This window comes from Adiantum capillus-veneris, chromosome 24, assembly GCF_014529385.1.
Source record: "Adiantum capillus-veneris isolate H3 chromosome 24, ASM1452938v2, whole genome shotgun sequence".
Classification (NCBI taxonomy): domain Eukaryota; kingdom Viridiplantae; phylum Streptophyta; class Polypodiopsida; order Polypodiales; family Pteridaceae; genus Adiantum; species Adiantum capillus-veneris.
Window position 1 is genome coordinate 68,165,375 of NC_140954.1, and position 27,131 is coordinate 68,192,505.

The 27,131-nt window shown below is 41.2% G+C and overlaps 1 protein-coding gene across 1 annotated transcript; it reads left to right on the forward strand.

The window, feature by feature from the left end:
* The first annotated feature begins 13,171 nt into the window (after positions 1-13,171).
* On the forward strand, positions 13,172-17,669 carry LOC147426536 (uncharacterized). Its single transcript, XM_086499097.1, has 3 exons — positions 13,172-14,002; positions 14,875-17,291; positions 17,372-17,669. Exons 2-3 carry the CDS (start codon positions 15,649-15,651, stop codon positions 17,529-17,531), a joined length of 1,803 nt encoding a protein of 600 aa, XP_086355223.1. The 5' UTR covers positions 13,172-14,002; positions 14,875-15,648; the 3' UTR covers positions 17,532-17,669.
* Positions 17,670-27,131: the final 9,462 nt, after the last annotated feature.

The following is a 27,131-nucleotide window of genomic DNA, read 5'->3' on the forward strand; positions in this document are numbered from 1 at the left end:
ATTTCGAGAGCTTGTTGATGTCTGGTTCTCTTCGTTTTCCTGGATTACACTCACTGCAAAATACATTAGGAGATTTCGGAGGTCTTTTGGAGGGCCTTTTGGAAGAGAGAGGAAAATAAGCTCCTCCAATGAGAGAAGAGCCTACGTTACGTAGAAAAATAGATTGATATTAACAAAAATATAAAAGGTGTCCCTCTCCTCATTTAATAATCTAGTGGTCCTTGAAGACGATCACTCTCTTTCATTTAATGCGAGCACCTTTTTCAGAAGGTAGATGCGGTGCATTTGATACAGCTTACGTCATCACTAGAATTCAAAAAGTTACAAAACTATCAAGTGGTGGAAGATTTTGAAACTTTTGATACTGTCAATGCGTCCGGAACGCCCAAATATCCTAGAAATGAATGTCCTTGCCTAGCTCCGACATCCAAAGAGGCAAAGAATGTCAAAAACCCCTAAAAGAACATTTTACTAACGGCGCGCGAAAGGGCATTCCAAAATTTTGGAATGCCTCATCGCGCGCCGTTAGTAAAAAGCCCCTTTTTTTCTCTTTTAGAGAGCTTTTTGAGAGGAAAATGTCAAAAAATCTCTAAAAAGGCCTCCATCTATCACATAGGTTTTTTCTTCATCATCTTAGCCTTAGAGATCATAATTTCGGGTCTATAAGAGTGAGCACGCACACCATTGTTACAATTCTACAAAGTGCATTTTGATCACACACACACACACACACACACAGAGACAAATATAACATACACACAAACACACAGAGACACAAATATAACATACACACACAGAGACACACACACTCACAAACACACAGACACACAAATATAACATACACACACACACACACACAAACACAAAGAGCCTCTCTCTCTCTCTCTCTCTCTCTCTCTCTCTCTCTCTCTCTCTCTCTATACTATAGGCGCGCGTAGAGAGACACAACCGGTGTGCATGTCTCTATGCGCGCCTTTAGTACTGTGCATCCACCAGTGTATGTGTTTATGTGTGTATGTGTGAGTGTTATAGAGAGAGGAAGTAAGGCGGGGGAAAGAGAGAGAGAGAGAGAGAGAGAGAGAGAGAGTTTTTCTGTTACCTTATACTAATGACGCGAGGAGGTGTTTTTTGAGGTCAAAACATGCTCCACGTGCGCCGTTAGTAACGGGAGTCTCTCACTCTCTCTCTCTTTAAATATGCTAAGCTATAGAAAGGAGAGAGAGAGAGAGATAGAGAGCATGGTGCAAAAGTGCAATAGAGAAACATGGGTAGGCTTTCTTGAAAGATAATTGTCCAAAAATCACTAAAAAGAGCTTTGTACTAACGGCGTGCAGAGGGGCATTCTAGCATTTTAGAATGCCTCCTCGCGCGCCTTAAGTAAAAAGCCCATTTTTTGGGGTTTTTTGACATTTTTTGCCTCTCCGGATGTCGGAATGAGACAAGTAGACATTCGTTTTTAGGGTATTTTGGCGTTCCGGACGCATTGGTGGTGTCAAAAGCCTCAAAATCTATCACTATTTGACAATTTGTGACTTTTCAACTTTCAGTGATGACGTAAGCTGCCTTGAATGTGCCGCACCTGCCTCCTGAAAAAGACGCTCACATTAAATAAAAAAGTGACCGTTTTCAAGGACGATTGGAAATATAAATCTACTTTTTAAAGTGTCTGGTTGTCCTTTTGGACGTACTCACAAGGTGCAAGTGCATTTTAAAAAAAGTTTCTAGAGAGAGAAATACAATTTCTTACAAGGCCCTCCAAATGACCTCCGAAATTTTCTAATGAAGGAAAGACATCATAGCCATTTTCATCACAAAACTTTGTTGTGGGAGCATCCTCCTCGGCGCACACGTCCAGAGTAGCCAAGATGTGTTTTCATCCAAATGGCTCTAACTCTTCTTCAAGAAATGGTTCTGGGATATAGTCCCTATCCTCTATAACTCGCTCGAGGATAGATTCCTCACGTTTCAAGCTACCACATTGTGAAGCTCCACACATCCCCAGTTATTTAGGCTTACCTAACCAAGCTAGAAGTTCTGATTCTGCTACTGTGGCGGAATCAAACTCCTCAACCGGTGTTCTCGTCACATCCCTATAGCTATGGTCCCTCAAGTTTACCCTTGTTATGGTTTCCATATGTCTGAGGTATATATGGTCATAACCCCAATCTTGGACCATTTTCAATTGTCTCATGAATGGTCTTCCCAGAATGATTTCATAGTTGTTCTTCTTGTCAAAGTCAACAACAGCAAAAGTGTGTTCATATTCAATGCCACAAGAAGTAACGATTACTTTTTCTAGCAGTCCTAGGGGCTTTTCCTTGTGTCCGTCTACAAGCTGCAGGGTCATTCATGTGGATATCAAGGCAGGTTTTCCCCATTTTTTCCAAACCTCTTGGGTTGCAATGGCCACACCAGCTCCACTGTCAAGGATTGCCATGGTTTGTACACCATTGAATTCCACAGGAAGGGTGGTGTTTCCATCTTCTCCCTCGTAATACTCGCCTACCTTGTTTAATGGCACTGGCCTAGTATTTAGTTGAGGCATTTCAAGCTCTTTGATGCCTTCCTCAATTTGAGTCATTGGGGTTTTTACACCAAATTTCTCTAGACATTTACCCACATTAGCCCACATGTTTGGTCTTATTCTGAGCAACTCGGCTAACATTATTGTACAGATGACTGGGATAGATAGAATATCTACTAGCCCCTTTGAATCGATGGCCTTGTTGGGAGACAGTCTCTTTGATGGGACTGCAACCACATCTGACTCGGTCTCGTACTCTCCCATGTAGGACGGTAGTGTTCTTAGCGAATGGGGTTGACTATCCATAGATTGTACAGATCCTTTGTCGCCCCAACACGATTGCACGTCTAGATTCATATGAGATCCAGACTCAAATTCCTCTATTGGTGGTAGAAACACTCCTCGTTCATCACCAGTCTTGTCTACTCGTCTTCTTAGGTCATCGTCTTCATTGGCCTCTCTGACTTGTTTCCACAATTCGTCAAGACCATCTATCTCTTTACAATCCTCAGGTATAGCTTGGTGAAATCCCTCGGAAGAGTTATCCGTGGTATTCAGTACTATCCTTGGTTCTAATGCTGGGTCTTTGAGTTTTGGTTTGTGCTCATGACTAGAATCTGGCTCTTTTAGTTCCTGGTTTGGTGGAATTACTTGTGTAGGCATGACACGGATCACATCCTCAGGTTTTGCACCTGGTGGTTCTAGTAAAGCTTGGGCTATTTGAATCATTTTATGGCACATTTCAAACCTTTGCTTTTCTAGTTCCGTATAGGGATATGTCATCCACCTGTGTTCTTGGGTTTGGTTGTTTTTGAGCCTCGCATCATAGGCTTTCAAGAGGGCATCTAATGTCTCATTAACCTTCTCTACCAACACAGAACCTCCTGAACTAGCACTTCTCGGTTTCTCATCCGTGGATGGTTCTTCTAGAGGTTTAACCATCTGTGTAAGAGAAGGTGCCTCCTTTTCCTCGTGTTGTTTTATCTTCTCCTCAGCTTCGGTAAGCTTCTCAGCTAGGGATTTTTGCTCTCGTTCCCTGCGTGCTTTCATCCTAGTCTTTCTAGCTTTCCAACTATTTCGTTTGCTCTTGGTTTTCTGACTAGGTGCGTCTGTCTTTGGTCCATCATCTGTCTCTGGACTCATGTCACCTTCCGTGTTCTTTGTATCTAGATTCTCATCATCTTTCTTTTGGGCTTGTGCTCTCGTAACCACTTGAACTGGTACAACATTTTTATTTTCTTAGCTACTAGGGAGCTGAACAATCCCTGATACATTTGTCGTGATTTTCCTGATTTGGTTTGGTTTTTTCGGGCAATCGGGGATCAAGTGAGTGATGCCACACTCAAGACAATAGGAATTTACTTCAGTGATCTCCGTATGAGGACATTGTTTGACCAAGTGGTTGTCACGACTTTTGTGACAATCTGTCTCTGGTTGAGGAGATTCTTTTAGCATTTCCTCTTGGCTATAAGCAAGCTTTGACATAGATAAGCCGCTATTTGCAATGAATCGCAGGAGGTGGTGGTTGTACCGGCCTCACCACTCCATGTGTTTCTCTTACATTTTGTTTCTCCGAAGGGTAGTACCCACTTTGGTTGCTATACCACATTGTAGCTGGTACTGGCGTTGGTTTATTTGATGCTTTCATCATTGGCATGTATCTCATGTCTACCTGCATTCTAGCACCTGGCAGCGGAGGTTGTTGTCCTAAGACAAGCTGTGGCCTTAAGACTCCTACTGGTCCTGGCACATTCCCCGTAATGTATCTAGGTGGAGTAGGTGCTTCTGGAACAGGTTGTACATACCTCTCCCTAGAATTTTCCATGCTATAATAGCACTCTTCCCCCGTATGGTTCGTCCATTTTCTCTCAATTTCACACCACTTCGGCTCTCCCGAATCAGACCTTACAAGAGGAATCAACCTCTTGACCAAGTCGTCGATAAGCTTTTCTTGATCAATAGGTGCCGTTGGCTTGGCAATGGACTCACTTATCTGTGAAACACTGTGCTGAGAGGATGTGTCATCTCCTTGACTCTTTAAATCCTTTTCTTTGTATGCCTCACAGTTATCCACTAGATAAAGAGCTTCTTTGATCAACTCGTTTAGCGTCATCCTCCTTATCATATGCAGATCCTTTTGAAGGCCCTCATCTCTCATTCCCTGGATAAAGATCAGCATCAGTCGTGCTGGCGTAGGTAATTCCGCTCTCGGACATAGCTTAACATATCTCTTGAGCCGTAATGATGCTTTGCGTGCTGATTCATTCTCTTTCTGTTTGAATGTATGGATTTGTGAGACCATGTTGTGAGCAATGCCTTTTGGCAAGAATTCTTCAATAAACTCCTCAAACAGCTCATCTAGGGTCTCAAAATCCCATTTTTCCACCAAGTCGAACCATGTAGCTGCATCATCTTCTAGAGTCAATCCAAATCCTGCAAATTGTGTCGCAAAATCTGAAACTTCCTCTACTCTAATCACTCTTCTGAAAGCCGTTACGTGATCTCTCGGATCTTTATCTCCGGAGTATTTTCTGTTTACCCATTTCTGGACTTGGGATGGTCTAACTTGTCGATTGTCTACAAGTCTAACCAGAGACTCTCCCAATCCTTCTCTCGTTATCGCTTTTCAAGGGAATCCTGGTGGCTCTCTTCTTGGAATCCTGGTGGCTCTCTTCTTGGAATTCCTATAGGAATTCTCGTGTTTGGTGGAGGCATTTGTGGTCCTTCATTGACCAAATATCCACCTCTTTCTAGTACAGTCTGTGGATTTGTGCTTTCTACAACTCTGTATTCTCGTCCATACTTGTCGACAACTATAGATCTCCATTGACAGTCGACTCCGTATGTGTAGACATATAAGAGCTTGTAATCCATTATCTCTTCTAGGTATGGATCTGAGCACCTATAAAGATTGACCTCATTGTCGTCAATGTATCTATATAGTCCTTCACTCTCATGACCAATCATCCAAACTCTCTCAACAAGATGGGTCTTTATCAATTGCAAGTTTGGAAGATCCATTGTGGGAGGATATTCCTCTATCGTCGGGATCTCCAAGCTTGTGTAAGCTGCGTTTGAATCTAGGGTAGACATGATTTCTGGGCTTAAGAGCTTTTGCTTGGTTCAAGTAGACTTAGTCCACTGTGTTCAAGTTCTTTGGTTAGGGAAAAGTCGAAACTATGTCCAAAACCGCAATCGTTTCATCACAATTCTTGTAAATTGTCGCTTTCAGACACCCCTAACTTCTGGATGAATTTTGAGGCCTCAAACGATGTTTTTTTCAAAGTTCAAGTTTTGCTCTAAGATCTGTAGAGCCGCTCTCAGGCTACGTTTTGATATAAAAACTTTTCCGATCTGATACCGTTTGTGAAAGTTATGGCCAAAATAGTGAAATGCAGTTTAGAGTGGTCAAAATGAGTCCAAATTCAATTTTGACAAAATTTTTGGGATCTCTGTGACACTGTGAACACTCCTGTATGGTCAAAAGTACAGTTGGACCCTAAAACTGGCCTAGAGACATCCTACGCGTAGTATGTCTATATGCTCAGAATTTAACAAAATTTGGTCCAGAGACTCCCCTTAAGTCCAGCAACACAATGGTATGCTCAGATTTTTATTTGGATTTTAAAAATGGCCTTGAGACATCCTACGCGTAGGATGTCTTTTTGCTCAGAATGACTTGAAATTTTCACCCCAGCTTCTCCTTGATGTGCTGATCACAATGGTGTGCTCATAGGTTGGTTTGGAGTCCTAAATCAAGCTGGAGACATCCTACGCATAGGATGTCTTTTTGCTCTGTTTCAGATCAAACTTGCACTGTAGCTTCCCCTTGATGTGCTAAAATCACAGCTATTTTTATTTTTTGATTCTGACACCTATAGCTTGGTCAAATGATCAAGAATCGGTTCCAAAAGCCAGATGTCTGTTCTGATGAATTCCCAAGTCAAATCAACTCCAAATTGGACCAAATTTGACAATGAGGCTTATCTAAGGCTATATGAAAGCATGGTATGGTCACAATAGAATTTTGGTATCAAAATCATGCAATAGACATCCTACGCGTAGGATGTCTTTTTGCTCAGAATGAACCTAAATTTGAACCACAGACTCTCCTGAAGGTGCTGATCATTGTGGTTTGATCAGAATTTTGTTTAGAGTTCAAAATCACACAGAAGACATCCTACGTGTAGGATGTCTTTTTGGTCTGTTTGACCCCAGACTTGTTCCACAGCTTCCCCTTGATGTCAGTAACCCAATGGTATGCTTAGATTTGAGTTTGGATTTCAAAAGTCCCAAATTTTAGCTGTTCTTGCGTTTTTTCAGTCAGAAGTGCTAAAGTCCGCTTTGAACCCAATTTTCTCACCCAAATGAGCTGAAAACTCTCACATGCACTCAATACAACATTTAGAACATGCCTATGGAGTCATCCTATGGTTTGGTCTCAAAATTAGGCCTTGGACAGAATTTGGGTAGGATGTCTGGCAATTCTCATCTTTTGGCTTTGATCTGTCAAAATTTGGTCAAATTTCCACTTTCCAGGTGAAAATAGGGTAAAACCTACCTTCTAAACACACTGGTAACCTCAGATTTTCAAAATTTCCACCAGATCACCCTGTAGACATCCTACGCGTAGGATGTCTACTACTGATTTTTTGAGACTGAAGTGTTCCTGATGCTTCCTTATGCTCTCAACAAGTGCAAGTATGCTTCACAATTGCAAAAACATGCAAAAATCACTCAATTTCAGCCTTTTCTGAAATTTTACGTTTTCTGACCCGGCCTTTTGGCTTTTGGTCAACAAGATTAGGGAAAAACACCCAAGTCAATATGTTACTAGGGTAAAACCTACCCTTTGAACCCACTGGTGCAGTCAGAATTTTCAAATTTGGTCTCCAGAACCCCCTTGAGACATCCTACGCGTAGGATGTCTATGTTTACAGAATTGCAGGTTTTCTTCACAGAACCCTTGCATATGCTCTTTTATATGCACAACATCAGTCAGTCATACAAAAATATCCACAAAAGCTTGTTTAATGCATTTTTACCCTCAAAAGCACACTTTTTCGTGATTTCAAATGCAATCAAGCACTTTAGCAAATAATTCAATGCTGAATAGCTCTAGATCAGAATTGGATTACTTACCTAAAGCTACTCCTACAAATCATATGGGGTTTTGCATCTATGAGTAGAAAAACGCTTCACTGCCACACACGGACTAGTAAACGCTTTTATCACCTCACAAATCACTCGACCACCAACAACTACTCTAATCCACAGATCCTAACTAAACATATCTAGTCGCAGACCCTCGGCAAGACACACGCTTCCTGGCTATCCACTTGATCGCGGAATATCTTCTTCCGGATCCACTTAAGAAAAACGCTTTCTTTAGCCGAAACTAAATCAAGCAAACATCACACGAGTGTTAGTAGGAAACCTACTTAGGTCCTTGTGTCCCTGGCAGCGGCGCCAATGTTGGAAGGGAAGCTACTCACACACCCATGAAGTGCATGCAAACACTCCCTAGATCAACATAATGTCAATCGAGGACACACATGACATGATAGGCACACGGAGGAAATCTCTTAAGCTTGTCAGGCTGAGACCATCCTACACATACAACACTCTGGAAGGCCAACTAAACCACAATCAAGAACCTCATTGCCCTCAACTACACCACCTAGCCACATACACACATGCGTAAGGTAACTCACCTAATCATGCCAGATTCGTAGGAAACTTAAGGAACACCATCCCCTCACTAGGATACACATGTCCCTAAGCTTCTACACTCAAAACCCTCGCTCTAAACCCATATGCGGAAAACGCGTAGGATGACAGAGCCAAAATTTGAAAGTGCTCGAAATTGAAATTTACAAGTACTTATGCGTAGCTTATGTCACCACGATTCTATAGACTACTAGCACGCAGAAAACAGACATCGTTTGATACACTTACGGCCACAAATAGCTCGTAGATGCGTCGGCGTGTGCGCTTCGTCTCGCGTGGAATGCTTGGCGTTGTCGCGTAGCTCTCCTCGATCCTACAACAATGGTGCAGTCGGATCTCCAATGTGTTGAGCGAGCCGGGCGTAGCGGGAGGATGAAGCTCACGCTCACTCTCTTTCTCTCTCACACACAGTAGACGGCAGTGCTAAGTTTTGATTATGATAAAAGTCTCCTTACAAAATGACCTAGGTATCTTATATACTAAGGCTACCTTAGGTTTAACCAAAAATGGGGTTGAAAGGGTCAAATGGCTTTGTATTTACAATCTAGAAGTGTCATTGCACCCCGGATTCTGAAACTAGAATAACTACTCATTACAAATGACGCTTATAGCCATAATCCGCAGCATTTCATAACTCACAAAAGATAAAACTTTGGTACGAAACTTGAGTTATGTTGTGTTGTTGACCCAGCGGTCAACACTCCTCCTTCTCCTCCTCCCCATAGATATTCACTTTTATTGAAGGCTTGTCTTGTAACTTTTAAAGTCACTTTAGATTGTTCCTACACGCGAGCATTTTGTTATGTCTTCCTCTCTCCTCTTGCATCATTTTGTTGGACTTTGCATTTTCAACACATTAAATACGGCACTTAACAATTGTCCTCCCCCCCCCCCCCCCCCTCTCTCTCTCTCTCTCTCTCTCTCTCTCGCATTGATTTTAGATTGGCACCCGTGCCTGCCAAAATTTAACGAATTTATAGATTTTTAAGCATGGCCCACATGTTAACTCTTAAAAATGAAAAGAACAAAATATTCAAGGATTGGTAAAAGGTCCATCAACTGGGAAATCTCTCTACCCATTTGGTGTGTTCTCTCTCGTTGATTTTAGGTTGGCACCCTTGCCTACCAAAATTGAAAGAATTTATAGATTTTTAAGCATGGCCCACATGTTAACTCTTAAAAATGAAAAGAACAAAATATCTAAGAATTGGTAAAAGATCCGTCAACTGGGAAATCTCTCTACCCATTTGGGGTGTTAATGTGAGGGTTGGTCTTTATCGGGCATTTCATCCATTTTCTACGGGTGAAAAAATTTAGCTATCCTTTAAAAAATACACTAATGCCAAAAAATAATATCTTGAAAATTTGAAAAAGTGCGTGAGCTCAACCGTAAAATCTTTCTTTCTCTCTTTCCCCCTCATAAATGTACATGTGTATGCACACATACAATGTGTGCATGTGATGGTCTCTCTCGCTCTCTCTCTCTCTCTCTCTCTCTCTCTCATGGTCCATAATGTGGATAATGATCCCTGCATTTACATGTCATGTATGTCCTCAAAGCGAAACAACCCCAAGTCGACGTTATGCGAACTTTTTTATTTTTCTCAAAGCTCTTTTAAAAAATACATACTTCCAAAATTTTCTGAAACATATCAATATTGGTCTTGAAAAAAGCCCCTTGAAAAGATAAACCAACTATATCTTCAAAAATTACATTTCCATTAAACAAAAAAAAATCACTAAAATTTTTCTTTTTTTGTTATATTTTCAAAATGTGAATTCGCATTAAGTAACAAAACCTCCACTAAATTTATCCCCTTTTTGTTATGTGCAATCAAACTTCAACATTTATTTTATGTGGAATAGAAAGTCTCTTCACTTCACATTTGAAAAAGCTTGTCACTTCTTACATGCTAAAAAGGCTCTTCTTACATTGTGGAAAAGCTGTGAGTTCTTACAATCTTACCCTTTACTTTTGCATTTTAGATTATATGTTTTATAAGGTGTTTTATGAAATGAACCAGGGAGTGACACCTGGACACCCTCTCCTTCCTTGAAAATTTTAAGCTGCATTATAAATAGTATAGATGAAAAATATTACCAAAATATATGGAAATCATGATTGGATGGCATTGGGAATGGCAAGAGCTTGAGATGACTTGTCTTTTTGTATCAATTTCAATCAAATAATTCAAATCATTCAAATTGAATGTCCCTCTATTGGCCCCCATATTTCAAGTGGCCTTAGATTGGCCCCTTTACCCTAGTGAAGAGTACATATAGTGGCACAAAAGTAATGAAGAGTACTTATAGATTTGGTCTCTTTTATGCGAAGGCGAGTATAATTTTGTCATTTTTCTTCAAAACAACCTAGAAATCTAGCAAGGACAGTGGAATTCCAATCAACAAAAAATACACAAAAGATCCCTATGAAATGAGACTTTTGTGATCACCTCATGGAAAAGTGGAAAACAAGGTGGAGACTTCACGATGGCCTCAAGAAGGCAACATTTTTTGTTGTAATAAATTGAGTGATTATTAGAACACATTTGACATGTTAATGGAGAAATATGAGAGAGAGAGAGGCATGCACACACACATACACACACTTTCATAATAAAAATGTTCAAATGAGTATAGTAAGGCTTCATTACAAAGAAGATTCAAAGGGTCATGATTGTCGACACCTTTGTAAGGTTCTTTCTCGTGTGTATATATATATAAGAAATAGCATTCAACATTGTATACTAGCAATTTAAATAAATATTCTTCATGTTTTATTAAGCAAGCCATGATGTGAACAATTAGACCCTTGCGCACGGTGGATTTTTGTCGGCTGCAATGCTTACTCGAAGGCTTGGGGGGCCCATAGCCAGAGTCATATGTGGGACAGGGGGTTGTTGCACATATAGAGTGCATCTTGGAGCCAGATTTTCTTCCACAGGAGAGCGATTGGCTGAATGTGGCTTGGGGGCAGGGTTGCTCCAAAAGGGAAGCACCCAGCTGCTCCTCCCCTAGCCCTGGGTGTCTGGTGGTGCTTCAAATGGAATATTTTCTGCTAGCAGGGTTGGCAACTCCCCGGCTTCTTCACTCGACCGGTTGGGATCTGAGGCATGTTCGTTGGTATCCATTTGGCATGCAAGGAAAGTTGTGGAAAGATTTGACTTGCATTTGGCACTAGAGGTCTCTCTCTGGTGGGTGAGCTCCGCTTACAGCTCGACTTTTTGGTGGTGGTTTCTTTGGCCTTCTACTGGTCTTTTATTGATTTTTTTAATCTGTACGAGTATTTGGTCCTTGTAAAACCTTCAATCTGTTGAACGGTTTGTCATATGTAACTGTCTTTGGTATGGTGGGCTCTCATGGCAAATGTTGTGCGTGAGACTTTTGCGTGTAAATTTTTTGGTGGTTAATTCAATTTCAACTCACCTATTGGTGAGTATTGCGAATATATCTATATATATATACACTTAATGTAATTAACGTTAATGTGATGGTGACAAGAGGGTGTCAAATGCCTTGAAATGTCAAAAAATAAAGTTAATGTGATGGTGACAACTGGATGGTGAAAGTTTTACACGTTTTCTCCACCACTCTCCTATGGCCTTCTTTGCCAATAAATCTCATCCCTCCCCTTAACTTAGCAGGCTTTTGTGCCTCCTCACCTTGTTACATTAGAAAGCCTAAAGGTGAACAACCAAGGGACCAATTTAGAAACTAAAAAATTGGATTTAAAGTTCTTGAGAAAAATGTGTCTCAACTTAATATCGTGTCGTTCATGGCTAGAAAAATACATTTTTTCTGAACAGTCAAATCAGAGGAAACTTGAAATTCTCTCAGTTTATAGGTCAAAATTTGAATCTTTTGCCGACAATTACACTAAACTTGTGTAAATTTGTCGGTTTTCTTAAAGGCAAGCTTAAAATCTAGCCGAGATTTTTCAATTTTAACCGGTTAAAATATACTAGATCTCGGTTTGTGTTTCTAACGCTAGTGTTGTTTTTAATTTCAAAAATGTCAGTTGAGAGCAAGGGGAAAAGGAGAAGTTCCACCCCGAAATAGAGAAAAATAATGTAAAAACTTGAAAAATAAATCTAATTTTTAACATTTCCTCTAGGCATATTTCAAGAAAAGAAATTTTGTATGTCTATAAAAATGTTTTTTTCGAACACGTTAATGGAGAGAGAGAGAGAGAGAGAGATGCACATGCACACACACACACTCATTTTCATAATGAAAATGTTCAAATGAATATAGTGAGTGGCATAAATTGGTAACCATCTTTTTGCAACATTTTTCATCCTACTCAACGTCCTCTTCCTCATATGTGTATATATTTTTCTACGCTATTAAGTTTATCTAAAGTAAATTCCCTCTCTTCGTTTAACCTTTGTGGCTACACATACATTGTACTCTTCCCAAGAATGTCACCTTAGTCATATATTTATATTACCACCCTTTTCTCTTTGCTTTGTAAATAAAAGTAAGCATACAATAACCAACTATATACCCCCAAACTTTCTTACCTCTTGTGAATTAGTAGTAGAAAAAATAATATATCCATCTTCCACTCCATATAGATAAATTCCCATGGAAATCAACTCTCCACTTGTCTTTACCAAAGATTATGGTCCCTCTCTACAAGTCTTCTATGTCCCCTACATATGTGGCCCAATATCTCTTAAGAATATACATATAGTTTCTCTCCTTTCAAAAAGACTCCAATTGTATATTCTTTTCACAAGCAAATAATATTGGGCCCTCCTCTATTTGTTTAAGCATCATAGCCTTTTGAAAAAGCATGATTCCCCTTGGATACATACAAGCAAAGGGCCCATACAAGAAGACTTGGAAGCAAAAGGTTCCCTAGCCTAGTGTGGACCTCCCAAACCGAATTCCTTGGTTTATGGGCGTGAAGAATAGTCCAAATTCATATCAAACATGTTGAGAAGGTCAATTTTGCCTTTTGAAGCATGTCATTCCGAGCTACAGGTAAAAAGTTATGGTCAAAATAGTGTACATCTATCAGATTCGCAGCAAAAGGGAACTGTAAATCAAGTAAATCAAGAGGGTGAGATCTTATTTTTCCCCTACTCATCTTCTAAAAGAGCAATGAGTGTTCAAAGTCACTTGCATGTGATGGGACCAACCTAAAGATGCTTTCCAAATGCCAAGACAGACAAGTTGAGATACCCCGCAGGAGCCACCCGTAGGGCATCATGGTGGGGCCCACCTACATTATGCACCCCTATGGAGCCTTCACGGTCTAAAATGATATTTTTGGTGAATAAATAGTCCCTTTTATGTCCAATATTCAATGAGTGGTCAAAGGACACTTAATTAGGGCTAATCACTTACTCTAATTAAGTGTAGCATAATCCCACTCCTACACAACTATAAATAGCCCCCCTTGGAGAGACTCAAGGACACACACACCTATATTTCCAACTTCATGTTGTTTCTTGATCAATAGTAGAGAAAACCCCAAGCTCTCCCTCTTTCACATTCCCCCCTCCTAACCCTCCTCTTTGGAGGAAGTGCAACTCTATTCTCCGCTCTCTCCATTCTACAATCTCTTACTCCATCAACCCAATAAATCATTTGTAGCACCTCAATAACTTGTAAATACATCATGATCTCTCTCATGGTTATGTTGATGATCATGAAATCATCTTCAAAACTTTCAAGTGTCGCAATTCGTGATGGTTAGCAGGCGTCTGTCCTCCCCTTAAAAGGTGTGCGAGAAATCAAGTAAGTGTTCTATTCTCAATTTACCATTGGTTTGTTTCTCCATACTTATTCAATTGGTCTAAAGAAATTTCTCACTCCAACTCTCTTTTGCTTCATTACATATACATGTGGCTACCTCTCATGGTGATTGTATTTTGCGTCACGGCATTGCATAGATGGAGATGAGCTCTCTATGCAAAGTGTGTTAGTTTGATGTAAGTGATTCTCTTGTGTGTTTGAGAGGCAAGTCTTGTGCGCATGATTTTTTTGATGAGTTCTTGAGAGAGGAAGAGTTTGGATGTATTATGGGTATTCTTATGGGGAGAAGGTGAATGCTATTCCACAAATTGCATATTTCATTTTGATGCACGGCATTGGGTTGCATAATCGTTGATGGTGTTTTCAAGTGTCCAAAGTGTATATAGAGTAAGGGGGTTTTCAAAGTGTGTTGCTTGAGTGGGTGAGTGCAAGTGTTATTTTTTTTTGATTGGTTTACTTCTCCACTCCCAAAAGAAGGTGGTACCCCAAGTAGTGTGCGTACCTCTCTACGAACATTTTGTGAGGGTAGGCCCATTGGTTTGGGTTTAGAGGCCCCATTTTCAAAAAGCTCGCCCTCATAAAGTGGTGCCCCCACTGAGGAACATATTTCCAAGTTACCTTCAAATTCTTTAGTGATGAACAATGGAGTTCCCATCTATCCATTTCATTTTGCACAACACATTAGAGTAAATGTTCACATAGATAGAAAAGTCTTTTTCCAGCAACGCATTGTTTTCATATTTGGTGCAGAAAGACTTAGAGAAATACTGGCATCACCCAATCCAATTATACTTCCAATCATCAATTATGAAACTTCTTTTGATGTTCAAGTTTTCATTTTGTTTTAAAAGCAGGAACAAGGAGTGGTGAAGGGGTGCTCAAGGGTCATATGAAGGAACGAGATCTTCAAACCAACAACGAGGAGTAGCACATGAATCACGATCAAAATAATGAACCTTTTAGGCCTATTGCTCGGCAATCCATTCATATAATCATTGCAACTAAGTTTAGGTTTCAGTCTATCATAAGGAGGATATTTGGATCCACTCGCCTCAATGAAATCAATGCTTCAATTAATCCATTTATTCTACCTATGATAAAGTACGAATTAACAATGGATGTGTACATCTTCATTTTAATGTAATCAGATTTATAGTGTCAATAATCTTGTGCAGCCTGTAAGAGAAAAGTTTCTTTTAAAAAAAGAGATTTAAAAAAGTATAAACAAAATGTCAAGTTCTTTTCCCACGTTCTATGCAAGAAGTGGGGAAGATGCGCAAGAGTTTCTTGACAACTTGGAGATGGCACATCTCATATCCGGGAGAGATGAAGAGGAAGTAAAGCTACGAGCCTTCCCGTTGGTTCTAAAAGCAGAAGCTAAAGCATGGTATGAGACCTTGCAACCCCAAATCAAGTCCAATTGGGAGAGACTATGAGCAAGCTTCCTCTCCATGTTCGGGCAAGGTGATACTTCTGAAGGACTATGGAAATGTCTTATTGGGCATAAGCAGGTATCACTTGAAGACTATCCCTCTTATGAAGCAACCTTTGTCAATCTATGGGGTAGGTGGGAGGCTACATTAGAAAATCATGGTGGTGCACCTAACTTTTAAAAAAAAGAGATATTCATGGTTGGCTTGTATCCACTTTTAAAGGCTAAAGTAGAGCTAAAATTCCCATCCACCTTCGAAGAAGCACGTGAGGTAGCCATCATCAAGTTTAGAAAACTACACTTCCAAGCACATAGAGCAAGGGGTTTGAATGAAGTGAGTGAGAGGGAGTCTTCACAAACCATGGAAGCACCAATTAGGGCCCCTCTTGCACAATCTTCACAAATAGGAGATAACTCTCAACAAGAGGTTTTACAAAGGCTAACTCAACAGCTTGAGAACCTCACTCTGAATCTAGTACAAGGCCTACCTCAACAACGACAACCAAGAGAAGGGAATCGCAATCAACGAAGACAAGCTCAAGAGTTGCGATGTTGGAATTGCAATGAAATGGGCCATGGCATGTACAATTGTCCACATCCAAGGCGACTTCCGGGAGACATATATCCCCCTAGACCGCCTCCTCTCACTGTGCAACAAGAACAAGCTCAAGGCCCACAAATCCTTCGTCGACCACCACCACCAGCAAATATACCTCCCGTCCCACATGAGGAGGAAGAAAGAGGAGTCAACATCATCAAGCTAGAAGAGGTAATAGATGAGCATACTCTAAACTTTGATGTTATGCCGGCAGAAAAACGCACAAGAGCACATGATAAGGATGAAGACATGAGAAGTGAAGGAACAAATTCAGCCAGAAGGGACAAGAAGAAGAAGTCAAAGATGGAAGAAGCTGAAAGTAGCAGGAAGAAAAGATCAAGGCGAAGGGAAATTGGTATCAACGACTTCCCATTGGGAAAGGAGCTAGAGCCCTACAACATCCTGGAGGATTTACAAACCCAAAAGCCAAACATTTCATGGCCTCAACTTCTTCACCTATCAGCCAAAGTAAGAAGGCAATGGCCAAAGTTGGTAAGTACAAGAATTCCAAAAAAGAAAGCAAATCTTTCCATTAAGGTTGTGGCCTCAAAGCTACAAAAAGATGTGGAACCCATTGTGGATGCTTACATAAGGGGTAAAAAGGTGTCTAATGTATATGTTGATGGTGGAGCTCAAATGTGTGTGATCACGGAAAAATCAATGAACAGGTTAGGGCTTGAAATTACAAAGTCCTCTAATTGTCAAGCTAGGCTAGCCAACAACTCAAGTGTGAAGTGCTTGGGGATCATTGAAAATGTAAAAGTCTCTGTATGTAACATAGATGCACGAGTGGATATGTATGTCATGCCAACTAAGGGGGAGGGCTATCCCATCATCCTAGGGAGGCCTTGGCTCATTGCTGTGAATGCAGATCAAAAATGGGGAAGTGGTCGTTTGATTCTTAAGAAGGGTCAACCGGTGGTGTATGATTGGCGAGAAGGAAAGCAGCTAGATATCAACTATGAAACCATGGCAGATGAAGAGAGCGAGGAGGAGAGTCCCTACTCAAGTGATGAGGAAGCATCAACCAGTGCATCAACCAGTGAAGAGGAGTCTTCTTTGGAGGTAATGGGAATTGTATTCAACGCCAACACTCAAGATGTTCCAGTAGAAGAAAAGCCAACAGACAATCACACACGAGGGGATGAAAGATGCCACCACCTTGAAGAAGGATTTGAAAAGATGCTTGCAAAAGATCTTACTTGTGAGGAGAAGAGGTCCTACATCAATATGTTAAGGAGGTATCCCAATTTGTTTATCACTGACTACTCACAAATAAGAGGTGTAGATGTAATAGAGCATCGAATTGAATTGAAACCAGGGACCAAACCCGTGGCTCAAAAGTTAAGGCGACTAGGATCTGTGCAACAAAAGGCTCTCCTACAGGAAGTGAATCGACTCTTGAAGGCTGGCTTCATCTATCCAGTATCCAACTCCGAATGGGTATCACCTACTGTAGTCACTCCCAAGAAGAATGGTAAGTGGAGGGTATGCGTGGATTACAAACCCCTCAACGCTGCGACAAAGAGGGACCACTTCCCTCTCCCTTTCCAAGATGAAATTTTGAATGAAGTAGCAGGTCACGAATGCTACACTGTGTGTGGTGGGTATTCAGGATATTTTCAAATTAGAATAGCAGAAGAGGACCAACCAAAAACCACCTTCATCACACCTTGGGGATGTTTTGCATTCAGAGTAATGCCTTTTGGGCTCACCAATGCTCCTAGCACCTTCATGAGATTCACAATATTTGTATTTCAGCCATTCTTTGGAAAATCTATAAGAGTCTTTATGGATGATTTCTGTATTTATAGTTGTAGATCACTTCATTGCCAAAAGGTTGAAGAGGGGCTTAAGAGGCTCCATCAATTTGGGGGACAACTCAACCCAGAGAAGTGTCATATCGGTGAATCTCAGGTGGTTTTGCTAGGCCATGTGGTTTCTTCACAAGGAATTCAAGTGGATCCCTCTAAAGTAGAGGCCCTTTTGTCATTATCTCCACCAACAACAACAAAGGAGCTAATGACCTTCAACCACAAAGTGAGGTACATGTCTCGCTTCATCCATCTCCTAGCAGAAGCCATCGCCCCTTTGCATAGGTTGGCAAGCCAATCTACATTTGAATGGGGGAGGGAACATGCAAAATGTTTTGAGGAAGTGAAGGGCATTCTTAGCTCTCTCCCAATCCTAATGCCACCAGATCCAAAGGAGACTTACTATGTCACTCCAAGTGTAGGTTTCGAAGCAATTGGTGTTGTTTTGATGCAAAAAGATCCTAAAACATCATACATGAGGCCGATCTATTTTGCAAGCAAGGTGATGAATCCAGCCGAGAAGGGATACACTGAAATGGAGAAAGTGGTCTTTGCAATCTTATTTGCGGTAAGGAAGTTTCGATCGTATCTTCTCCCTGTGCCATTTGTTTTTCTCACCTTAGAGCACAATCTACCATATGTAGTACAACACATGAGCCTCTCATCTAGAATAGCAAAGTGGGTTCTTGAACTCCAAGAATTTGAATACACTTTCCTTGTAGAAGATAGCACAAGAGCAGGACTTGCAGACATTCTCACCTACAAAGTGAGAGAAAGGGAAGGATCACGACTACAAAGAGAGGAAGGCTCAAAACAGTTCAAAGTGAAGGAAATTGATAATGCCCATACTTTATGCTTTGACGGAGCCTATCAACGCCAACAAGACAAAGCAGCAGGGGGGATCCTCATTTTAAACCCACAAAAGGAGGTAATGGTTAGAAAAGGTATCACTCTATCCAATGTTCACTCTAACAATGAGGCTGAGTATGCTGCTCTAACCCTTGGGTTAGAAGAATGCAAAGAATTAGGCATACAAAGACTTATTATAAAAGGTGATTCTTTGCTAGTGGTCAGGCAAATCCAAGGGACTTGGAGGTGCAAGAATCGTACATTGTTTGAGTGGCTTAGTAGTGTAAGAGCTTTGATGAAGGGTTTTAAAGCAACACAGGTACAACACATTGTGAGAACTCATAACAAGGAAGCAGACTTACTCGCAAATGAAAAGCTTCAAATGGCAGTAGGAGGTGTGAAACTATATGAACCCAAATATCAAGGTCAAGAGGAGCTAAAAGACATTATCTTCTTTCTACAAGCAGGTGAGTGTCCCAAACACTTAGACAAGGTGCAAAGACATAGACTACTTAAGAAGGCCACACCTTACCAGTTGATCGGGGATGATTTATATCACAAAGGGAAAGATTTGGTCTTGAGAAGAGTACCAGGTGTGCAAGAGATACAGAAAATTCTTCTTTCATGTCATGATGATGTCTGTGGTGGTCACTTTTCTCAAGATATTACAAGTAGGAAGATTTTACAAGCAGGGTTTATTTGGCCGAGCTTACATCGTGATGTCCAATATTGGTGTAAAGCATGTAAGCCATGCCAAATTGCTGGGGATAGACGACTAACATATGAGCCTCGAGTCCCAATAATATCTTATGGCCCTTTTGAAAAGTGGGGTGTGGATGCAATAGGTCCCCTACCTCGTACTTCTACAGGGAAGGTTTTCATCATCATGGGTGTTGACTACATGACACGATGGGCGGAAGCAACAAGCACAACCCGAATCACAGCTGAAGAGGTATCAAAGTTTATTTTTGATCATATTTGTAGTAGGTTTGAAACACCCCTAGAAATCTTATCAGATCGAGGCCCGGGTTTTAGGGCTGACCTTCTGAATGATCTCTTGAGGAGGTTAAAAGTGAAACACCTGCATTCCACACCCTACTATCCTCAATGCAATGGATTGGTGGAAAAAGTGAATGGAATGATATGTAAGATCATTTCTAAGCAGGTTGTGGACCGAGGTTGTGGACCGGCCTAATGATTGGGATCGCCATTTGACGGCTGCTCTTTGGGCGTATAGGACATCTTTCAAGGTATCTACCCAATTCACCCCTTTTCATCTAGTTTATGGACAGGAAGCACTTCTCCCCATTGAGGTAGAGCTCTCAAGCTTGCGCGTTCTTGCAAGAGTGGCAAAAAAACCAAAAGAGGTTCTATATGAAAGGATCTTAGATCTCCAATGACTTGAGCTAGATAGAGAAGAGTCTATTGATCACTACATCACCAAAGCGACAAGCCAAAGGGATAAAATCAACAAGAAGCTCAAGGGGAAAGGATTGAAGGAAGGTATGTTGGTTCTTTGCTATGATAACCGACTTGATACTCGACTTGACAAAAAGTTTTTGCAAAGATGGGAGGGACCTTTCATGATAAAAACAAAGTTTGGGAATGGTAGTTACAGATTAGCAGATTTATCCGGAAAACTCCACAAGACCAGAGTCAATGGATGGAGATTAAAGCCCTACTTTCAACGTATCAATCCGTTGATAGGCAGTCATCTGCCTACATCGTCTAAACTCCAAATTGGCATGGCTCCCTTCGGCTTGGCAAATGCTCCACCTATTTTTAAAGCTTTGATGTGCAAAGAAGAACCAGCCTGGGAATCTGAACATACCCAAGGCAACCCTCCCATCTCCGATTTATGGGATTGAGGTAATGAAAAGCAGGTCTAATGGAGTAAAAGAGTGCATGACACTCCTCCTATTGAAAAAAAAAAGAAAAAAAAAAGAAAAGAAAAAATGACAAAAAAAGAGAAAAAAAAAGAAAGAAAAAAAAAGCAACACCGTCCTCCTAAAGATATGAATATCTTTAGGCTTGGGGGAGGGCTAATATGAGTGGCATAAATTGGTAACCATCTTTTTGCAACATTTTTCAGCCTACTCAACGTCCTCTTCCTCATATGTGTATATATTTTTCTACGCTATTAAGTTTATCTAAAGTAAATTCCCTCTCTTCGTTTAACCTTTGTGGCTACACATACATTGTACTCTTCCCAAGAATGTCACCTTAGTCATATATTTATATTACCACCCTTTTCTCTTTGCTTTGTAAATAAAAGTAAGCATACAATAACCAACTATATACCCCCAAACTTTCTTACCTCTTGTGAATTAGTAGTAGAAAAAATAATATATCCATCTTCCACTCCATATAGATAAATTCCCATGGAAATCAACTCTCCACTTGTCTTTACCAAAGATTATGGTCCCTCTCTACAAGTCTTCTATGTCCCCTACATATGTGGCCCAATATCTCTTAAGAATATACATATAGTTTCTCTCCTTTCAAAAAGACTCCAATTGTATATTCTTTTCACAAGCAAATAATATTGGGCCCTCCTCTATTTGTTTAAGCATCATAGCCTTTTGAAAAAGCATGATTCCCCTTGGATACATACAAGCAAAGGGCCCATACAAGAAGACTTGGAAGCAAAAGGTTCCCTAGCCTAGTGTGGACCTCCCAAACCGAATTCCTTGGTGTATGGGCGTGAAGAATAGTCCAAATTCATATCAAACATGTTGAGAAGGTCAATTTTGCCTTTTGAAGCATGTCATTCCGAGCTACAGGTAAAAAGTTATGGTCAAAATAGTGTACATCTATCAGATTCGCAGCAAAAGGGAACTGTAAATCAAGTAAATCAAGAGGGTGAGATCTTATTTTTCCCCTACTCATCTTCTAAAAGAGCAATGAGTGTTCAAAGTCACTTGCATGTGATGGGACCAACCTAAAGATGCTTTCCAAATGCCAAGACAGACAAGTTGAGATACCCCGCAGGAGCCACCCGTAGGGCATCATGGTGGGGCCCACCTACATTATGCACCCCTATGGAGCCTTCACGGTCTAAAATGATATTTTTGGTGAATAAATAGTCCCTTTTATGTCCAATATTCAATGAGTGGTCAAAAGACACTTAATTAGGGCTAATCACTTACTCTAATTAAGTGTAGCATAATCCCACTCCTACACAACTATAAATAGCCCCCCTTGGAGAGACTCAAGGACACACACACCTATATTTCCAACTTCATGTTGTTTCTTGATCAATAGTAGAGAAAACCCCAAGCTCTCCCTCTTTCACATTCCCCCCTCCTAACCCTCCTCTTTGGAGGAAGTGCAACTGTATTCTCCGCTCTCTCATTCTACAATCTCTTACTCCATCAACCCAATAAATCATTTGTAGCACCTCAATAACTTGTAAATACATCATGATCTCTCTCATGGTTATGTTGATGATCATAAAATCATCTTCAAAACTTTCAAGTGTCGCAATTCGTGATGGTTAGCAGGCGTCTGTCCTCCCCTTAAAAGGTGTGCGAGAAATCAAGTAAGTGTTCTATTCTCAATTTACCATTGGTTTGTTTCTCCATACTTATTCAATTGGTCTAAAGAAATTTCTCACTCCAACTCTCTTTTGCTTCATTACATATACATGTGGCTACCTCTCATGGTGATTGTATTTTGCGTCACGGCATTGCATAGATGGAGATGAGCTCTCTATGCAAAGTGTGTTAGTTTGATGTAAGTGATTCTCTTGTGTGTTTGAGAGGCAAGTCTTGTGCGCATGATTTTTTTGATGAGTGCTTGAGAGAGGAAGAGTTTGGATGTATTATGGGTATTCTTATGGGGAGAAGGTGAATGCTATTCCACAAATTGCATATTTCATTTTGATGCACGGCATTGGGTTGCATAATCGTTGATGGTGTTTTCAAGTGTCCAAAGTGTATATAGAGTAAGGCGGTTTTCAAAGTGTGTTGCTTGAGTGGGTGAGTGCAAGTGTTATTTTTTTTTTATTGGTTTACTTCTCCACTCCCAAAAGAAGGTGGTGCCCCAAGTAGTGTGCGTACCTCTCTACGAACATTTTGTGAGGGTAGGCCCATTGGTTTGGGTTTAGAGGCCCCATTTTCAAAAAGCTCGCCCTCAATAGTAAGGCTTGAAATAACTTGAAATGACACCTATAAAAGTTAATGTGAAGGGGACTACTTGATGGTGAGAGAATTGCACATTTTTCTCTACCACTTTCCTATGGCCTTGGCCAAAAATAATGCTCTTAATGGTAGTGATGAGTAGCTATAGTGACACAAAATGTTGTTGAGGGTATTGAAGAGTACTTATAGTTAGAGATGCAAAGGATGCAGAGAGGGTGGCATTTGTCGGCAGTCGACTATCCTCTTCTCTACTACGCTTTTTGTTGCTTACACAAAGGGGGAGAGAGAGAGAGAGAGAGAGAGAGAGAGAGAGAGAGAGAGAATGTATACATGTGTTTGGTTGTGTCAACAAGCGAAGGAAAAAAGCAAGTAGCGAGCTACAGAAGAAGGAGAGCACAACCCGCCTCCCTTTCCTTGCTATTAATAAATTAATTCTATGTGGGGATGTGCTCTCCTTCATCTGTCGCTTTAGCAAGCCATTCATTCCCTTGCCTTCACAACAACTCTCTCAAGCAAGCAAGCCTCCACTTTGAACATATCTACTTTTGGGTAAGGGAAAATTATTGTTGAGAAAATGCATCAAATTTCCTCGGTTGGGAGAAATGTTGGTGGACAAAAGCTCACGACAATCATTTTTACCCAATCACTAAAAGTAATAATAATAAATTTCTCCCATTTTTTGTGCCAAAATTTGAAGAATTTGCTGCTTTTTACACTAAGGTGAGTAAATTTTGCTAACTTTTTTCAAGCCAAGCTTGAAATATAGTAGGGATTTTGTCAAAAGTTTAAAGGATTCGCTTGCTTTTACTCTAAGGCGTGTACAATTTTGCCAAGTTTCTTCAAGAGCAGCTTGAAATCTAGCAAGGACATTGGAATTCCAATCAACAAAAAAGTACACAAAAGGTCCCTAAGAAATGAGACCTTCGTAGTCACTTTATGAAAAAGTGAGAAAAAAAATGCTCAGTACATATAGTTGTTATGGCTACCTACTCGCTCTACTTTCACTTTTCAATACATAGTATCTTCCCAAGATGCTTCGGCATCTCCAATTAGCTTCAAAAGCACCCCTAATCCCGAGGATTTGACCTCAACACATAGACACTAAAAAGACAAGTTTAACCACTAGGCTATTCGCCTTAGGTGCCCTTAAGGCTCCCTTAAGCACTAAAAAAAAACAAAATTCCCCCCCGCCCCCCACACATACCTACCTACCCTACCCCCCCTACCCCCACCCTTCCCTTTTCCTTTCTCCCCCCCCCCCCCACCCCCCAACACACAAACTAATTAATTAATGGTTTGCAAAAAACTCGTTTTGGCTACCTATTGACACAAAGTGCACAAAAAAACGGAGTCTTTTCCATTGTTTTTCATACAATGAATAACATCATGAGCTTCTGCTCGAGAGGCTCCGCATACCTAGCTAGGTACGATTGGGGGCAGGGGACCACCGGCCCTCTCACCGGGTCGGTGGTCCCCTGCCCCCAATCGTACCTAGCTACGTATGCGGAGCCTGTCTCGAAGAAGCTCATGATGTTGAGGTAAGTCACAATGTGGGGATTATTGTGAGAATTTGTCCAAAACTTCTTGTGGTGCTGGTGAGGATAGTGAAGAGTACTTATAGATTTGCTTGCTTTTACAGCAAGAAGAGTACAAGTTTGTCAATTTTCTTCAGGACAAGCTTGAAATCTAGCGAGGATATTGGCATTCTAACCAACTGAAAATGCACAAAAAGTCCCTAGGAAATGAGATCATTGTGGTCACCTTATGAAAAAGTGATAAGAAATATGCTCTTAAGGGTAGTGAAAAATACCTATAGTGATCGTTGAGGGTCGTAAAGAGTACTTATAGTGGTCGTGGCATGCTTGCGAGCTAGAGATGTAAAGGACATGGAGAGGGTGGCATCGGTCGGCACATGGCTATCCTCTCGTCTCCTCTCGTACGCTTTTCGTTTCCTACATATACACAAGAAATTTTGGACAAAATCTCACAATAATTCCCACATTGTGACTTACCTCAACATCATGAGCTTCTGTGAGGGAGGCACCACATACCTAACTAGGTACGATTGGGGGCAAGGGACCGCCGGCCCGGCGGTTCCTTGCCCCCAATCGTACCTGGCTAGGTATGTGGTGCCTCTCGAGCAAAAGCTCATGATGTTATGCATAGTATGAAAAACACTAAAAAAGACTCCTTTATCCTACATGAGAAAATTTCTAAATCTTCTTGTGAGAGAGAGAGAGAGAGAGAGAGAGAGAGAGAGAGAGAGAGAATATATGCATGAGTTTGGTTGTGTCAAGCGAAGGCAAAAAGCAAGTAGCGAGCTGCTGAAGAGGGAGAGCACAGCCCACCTCTCCTTCCTTGCTATTGATAAATTAGCTCTCTGCGGGGTTGTGCTCTCCTTCTTCTGTTGCTCGAGCGAGCCATGCATTGCCACAAGAAGATTTAGAAATTTTCTCATGTAGGAAAACAGAGTTTTTTCCAAAGTTAATCATAGAATGCATAACATCATGAGCTTCTGCTCGAGAGGCACCGCATACCTAGCTAGGTACGATTGGGAGTAGTGGACCGCCAGTCCCCCCCCACCGGGCCGGCGGTCCCCTGCCCCCAATCGTACCAAGCTAGGTATGTGGTACCTCCCTCAGAGAAGCTCATGATGTTGAGGTAAGTCGCAATGTGGGAATTATTGTGAGAATTTATCCAATACTTCTTGTGCGCCTTGCCTTCACAACAACTCCTCTCAAGCAAGCAAGCCTCCATTTCTTTTTTTTTTGTACTAAATGGGCTTGCAAGGCCTTGAAAGGCTGGTCTCCGCAAGCCTCGAGTTTGTGTGCGTAGACCTATTGAGTGCTAGTAACTTCTTCTTTTTATTGGCAGTCGTTTGAAAATGTTCCATCGTCACCCGGCTTCATAAAGCCCATCGCATTTCAAGCTGAGAATACCCTGCTAATAGAGTGCTGCATTGTTTCCAAAGAAAAAATTGGGGCCTCCAGTATTGCCCCCTTCAAACTGCATATCATGTTACCCAAATGCCCAGGACAGACACCTACTCTAGAGGCAAGAGAATGTGTGCTGGAGTTTTACGGTCTCCTTGTGTACACTAGATGCCAAAGGAAGGTGTGGCTTTGTCATCACTCCTATAAGGCATGTGGATAGGATGTCGGAGCTCGATGATGAGGAGCTATGGAGCCTCCTTATGAGGGTTTTACGAGAGACAAAGGTGGCAGGCCATTAGAGAGGCTTGATGTGAGGATTTTTTTACCTGTCCAAATGGCTTTGTGGAGAATAAGCCATAGGAGGATGCATTCTTTTGGTTGTAAAAATGGGTCCCATATTTTTTTGAACCTGAAGTACCACTATGTTCTACCTAATGAGACCTTCCATGTGTTGTTGAGGATGGTGTGTATTGAGGGGCTGATGTTCTTGTGGGGGGCCCCGTTGGTGAGTTAAGAGGAAGACTCTACCCAGTCAAATGCCCGGATGGGAACCTGGTCAGACATAGAGAGATGCCAAATCTCTTCAAAAGGGAAGATGGCACATCTTGATTGGATGAGGGAGATTTCCCAAGGGTGGAGGTGATGGGTCAGGGAAATGGCTAGGGAAATGGTGATGAATGCAATTGCGACATCTAGAGGAGGCAAGTGGCTGAATCTTACTCTGCAAAATAGAGTTTTGCACCCAAAGGAGTGCATTTTGCATTTGGGGGTTTTACTAGTTAATTCATAAGAAAATGTTGCAAAGCCGCCTCCACACTCACCTAGGGTGAGGAGACTAGATACTGGAAAAACTCGGCTCTACATTGGTCTTCTTGGGGACCCATTTTGCAAGGTTTTTCTCCGGATAGCCATTGGGTCAAGATTGCAAGACGACTCAACAACAAAAGTTTTGGCACCTTGGCCTCACTGTGGAACCATTTTGATGGAGGAGGGCAATCTCTAGAACAATTTAAAGCTGTCATTAGCCTACTTCTTTAGGAATAAGTCCTAGTTGGTAGACTCCTGGATCTCCTTTTCCATACCTACCTCCCACCCTGTTCTACGGCAATCGAATGGAACGTGTGGAAGTGTCTAGGGGGAAACTCATTTCTTTGTCCCTCGACAAAGAGTGTCTATGAGAAGCTGGATTTCTTTGAGCAGTGGGTTGGGTATGTATCTCAACAAAACTTGGTCCAAAACATAGAGCGGGATCAAATGGAGCCAGGTGTTGGAGAACATATGGCACTCTAACTACGACGATGAACAGAACTTTTTCCTATGGAAAATGCTTTTTGGTTTTCTAT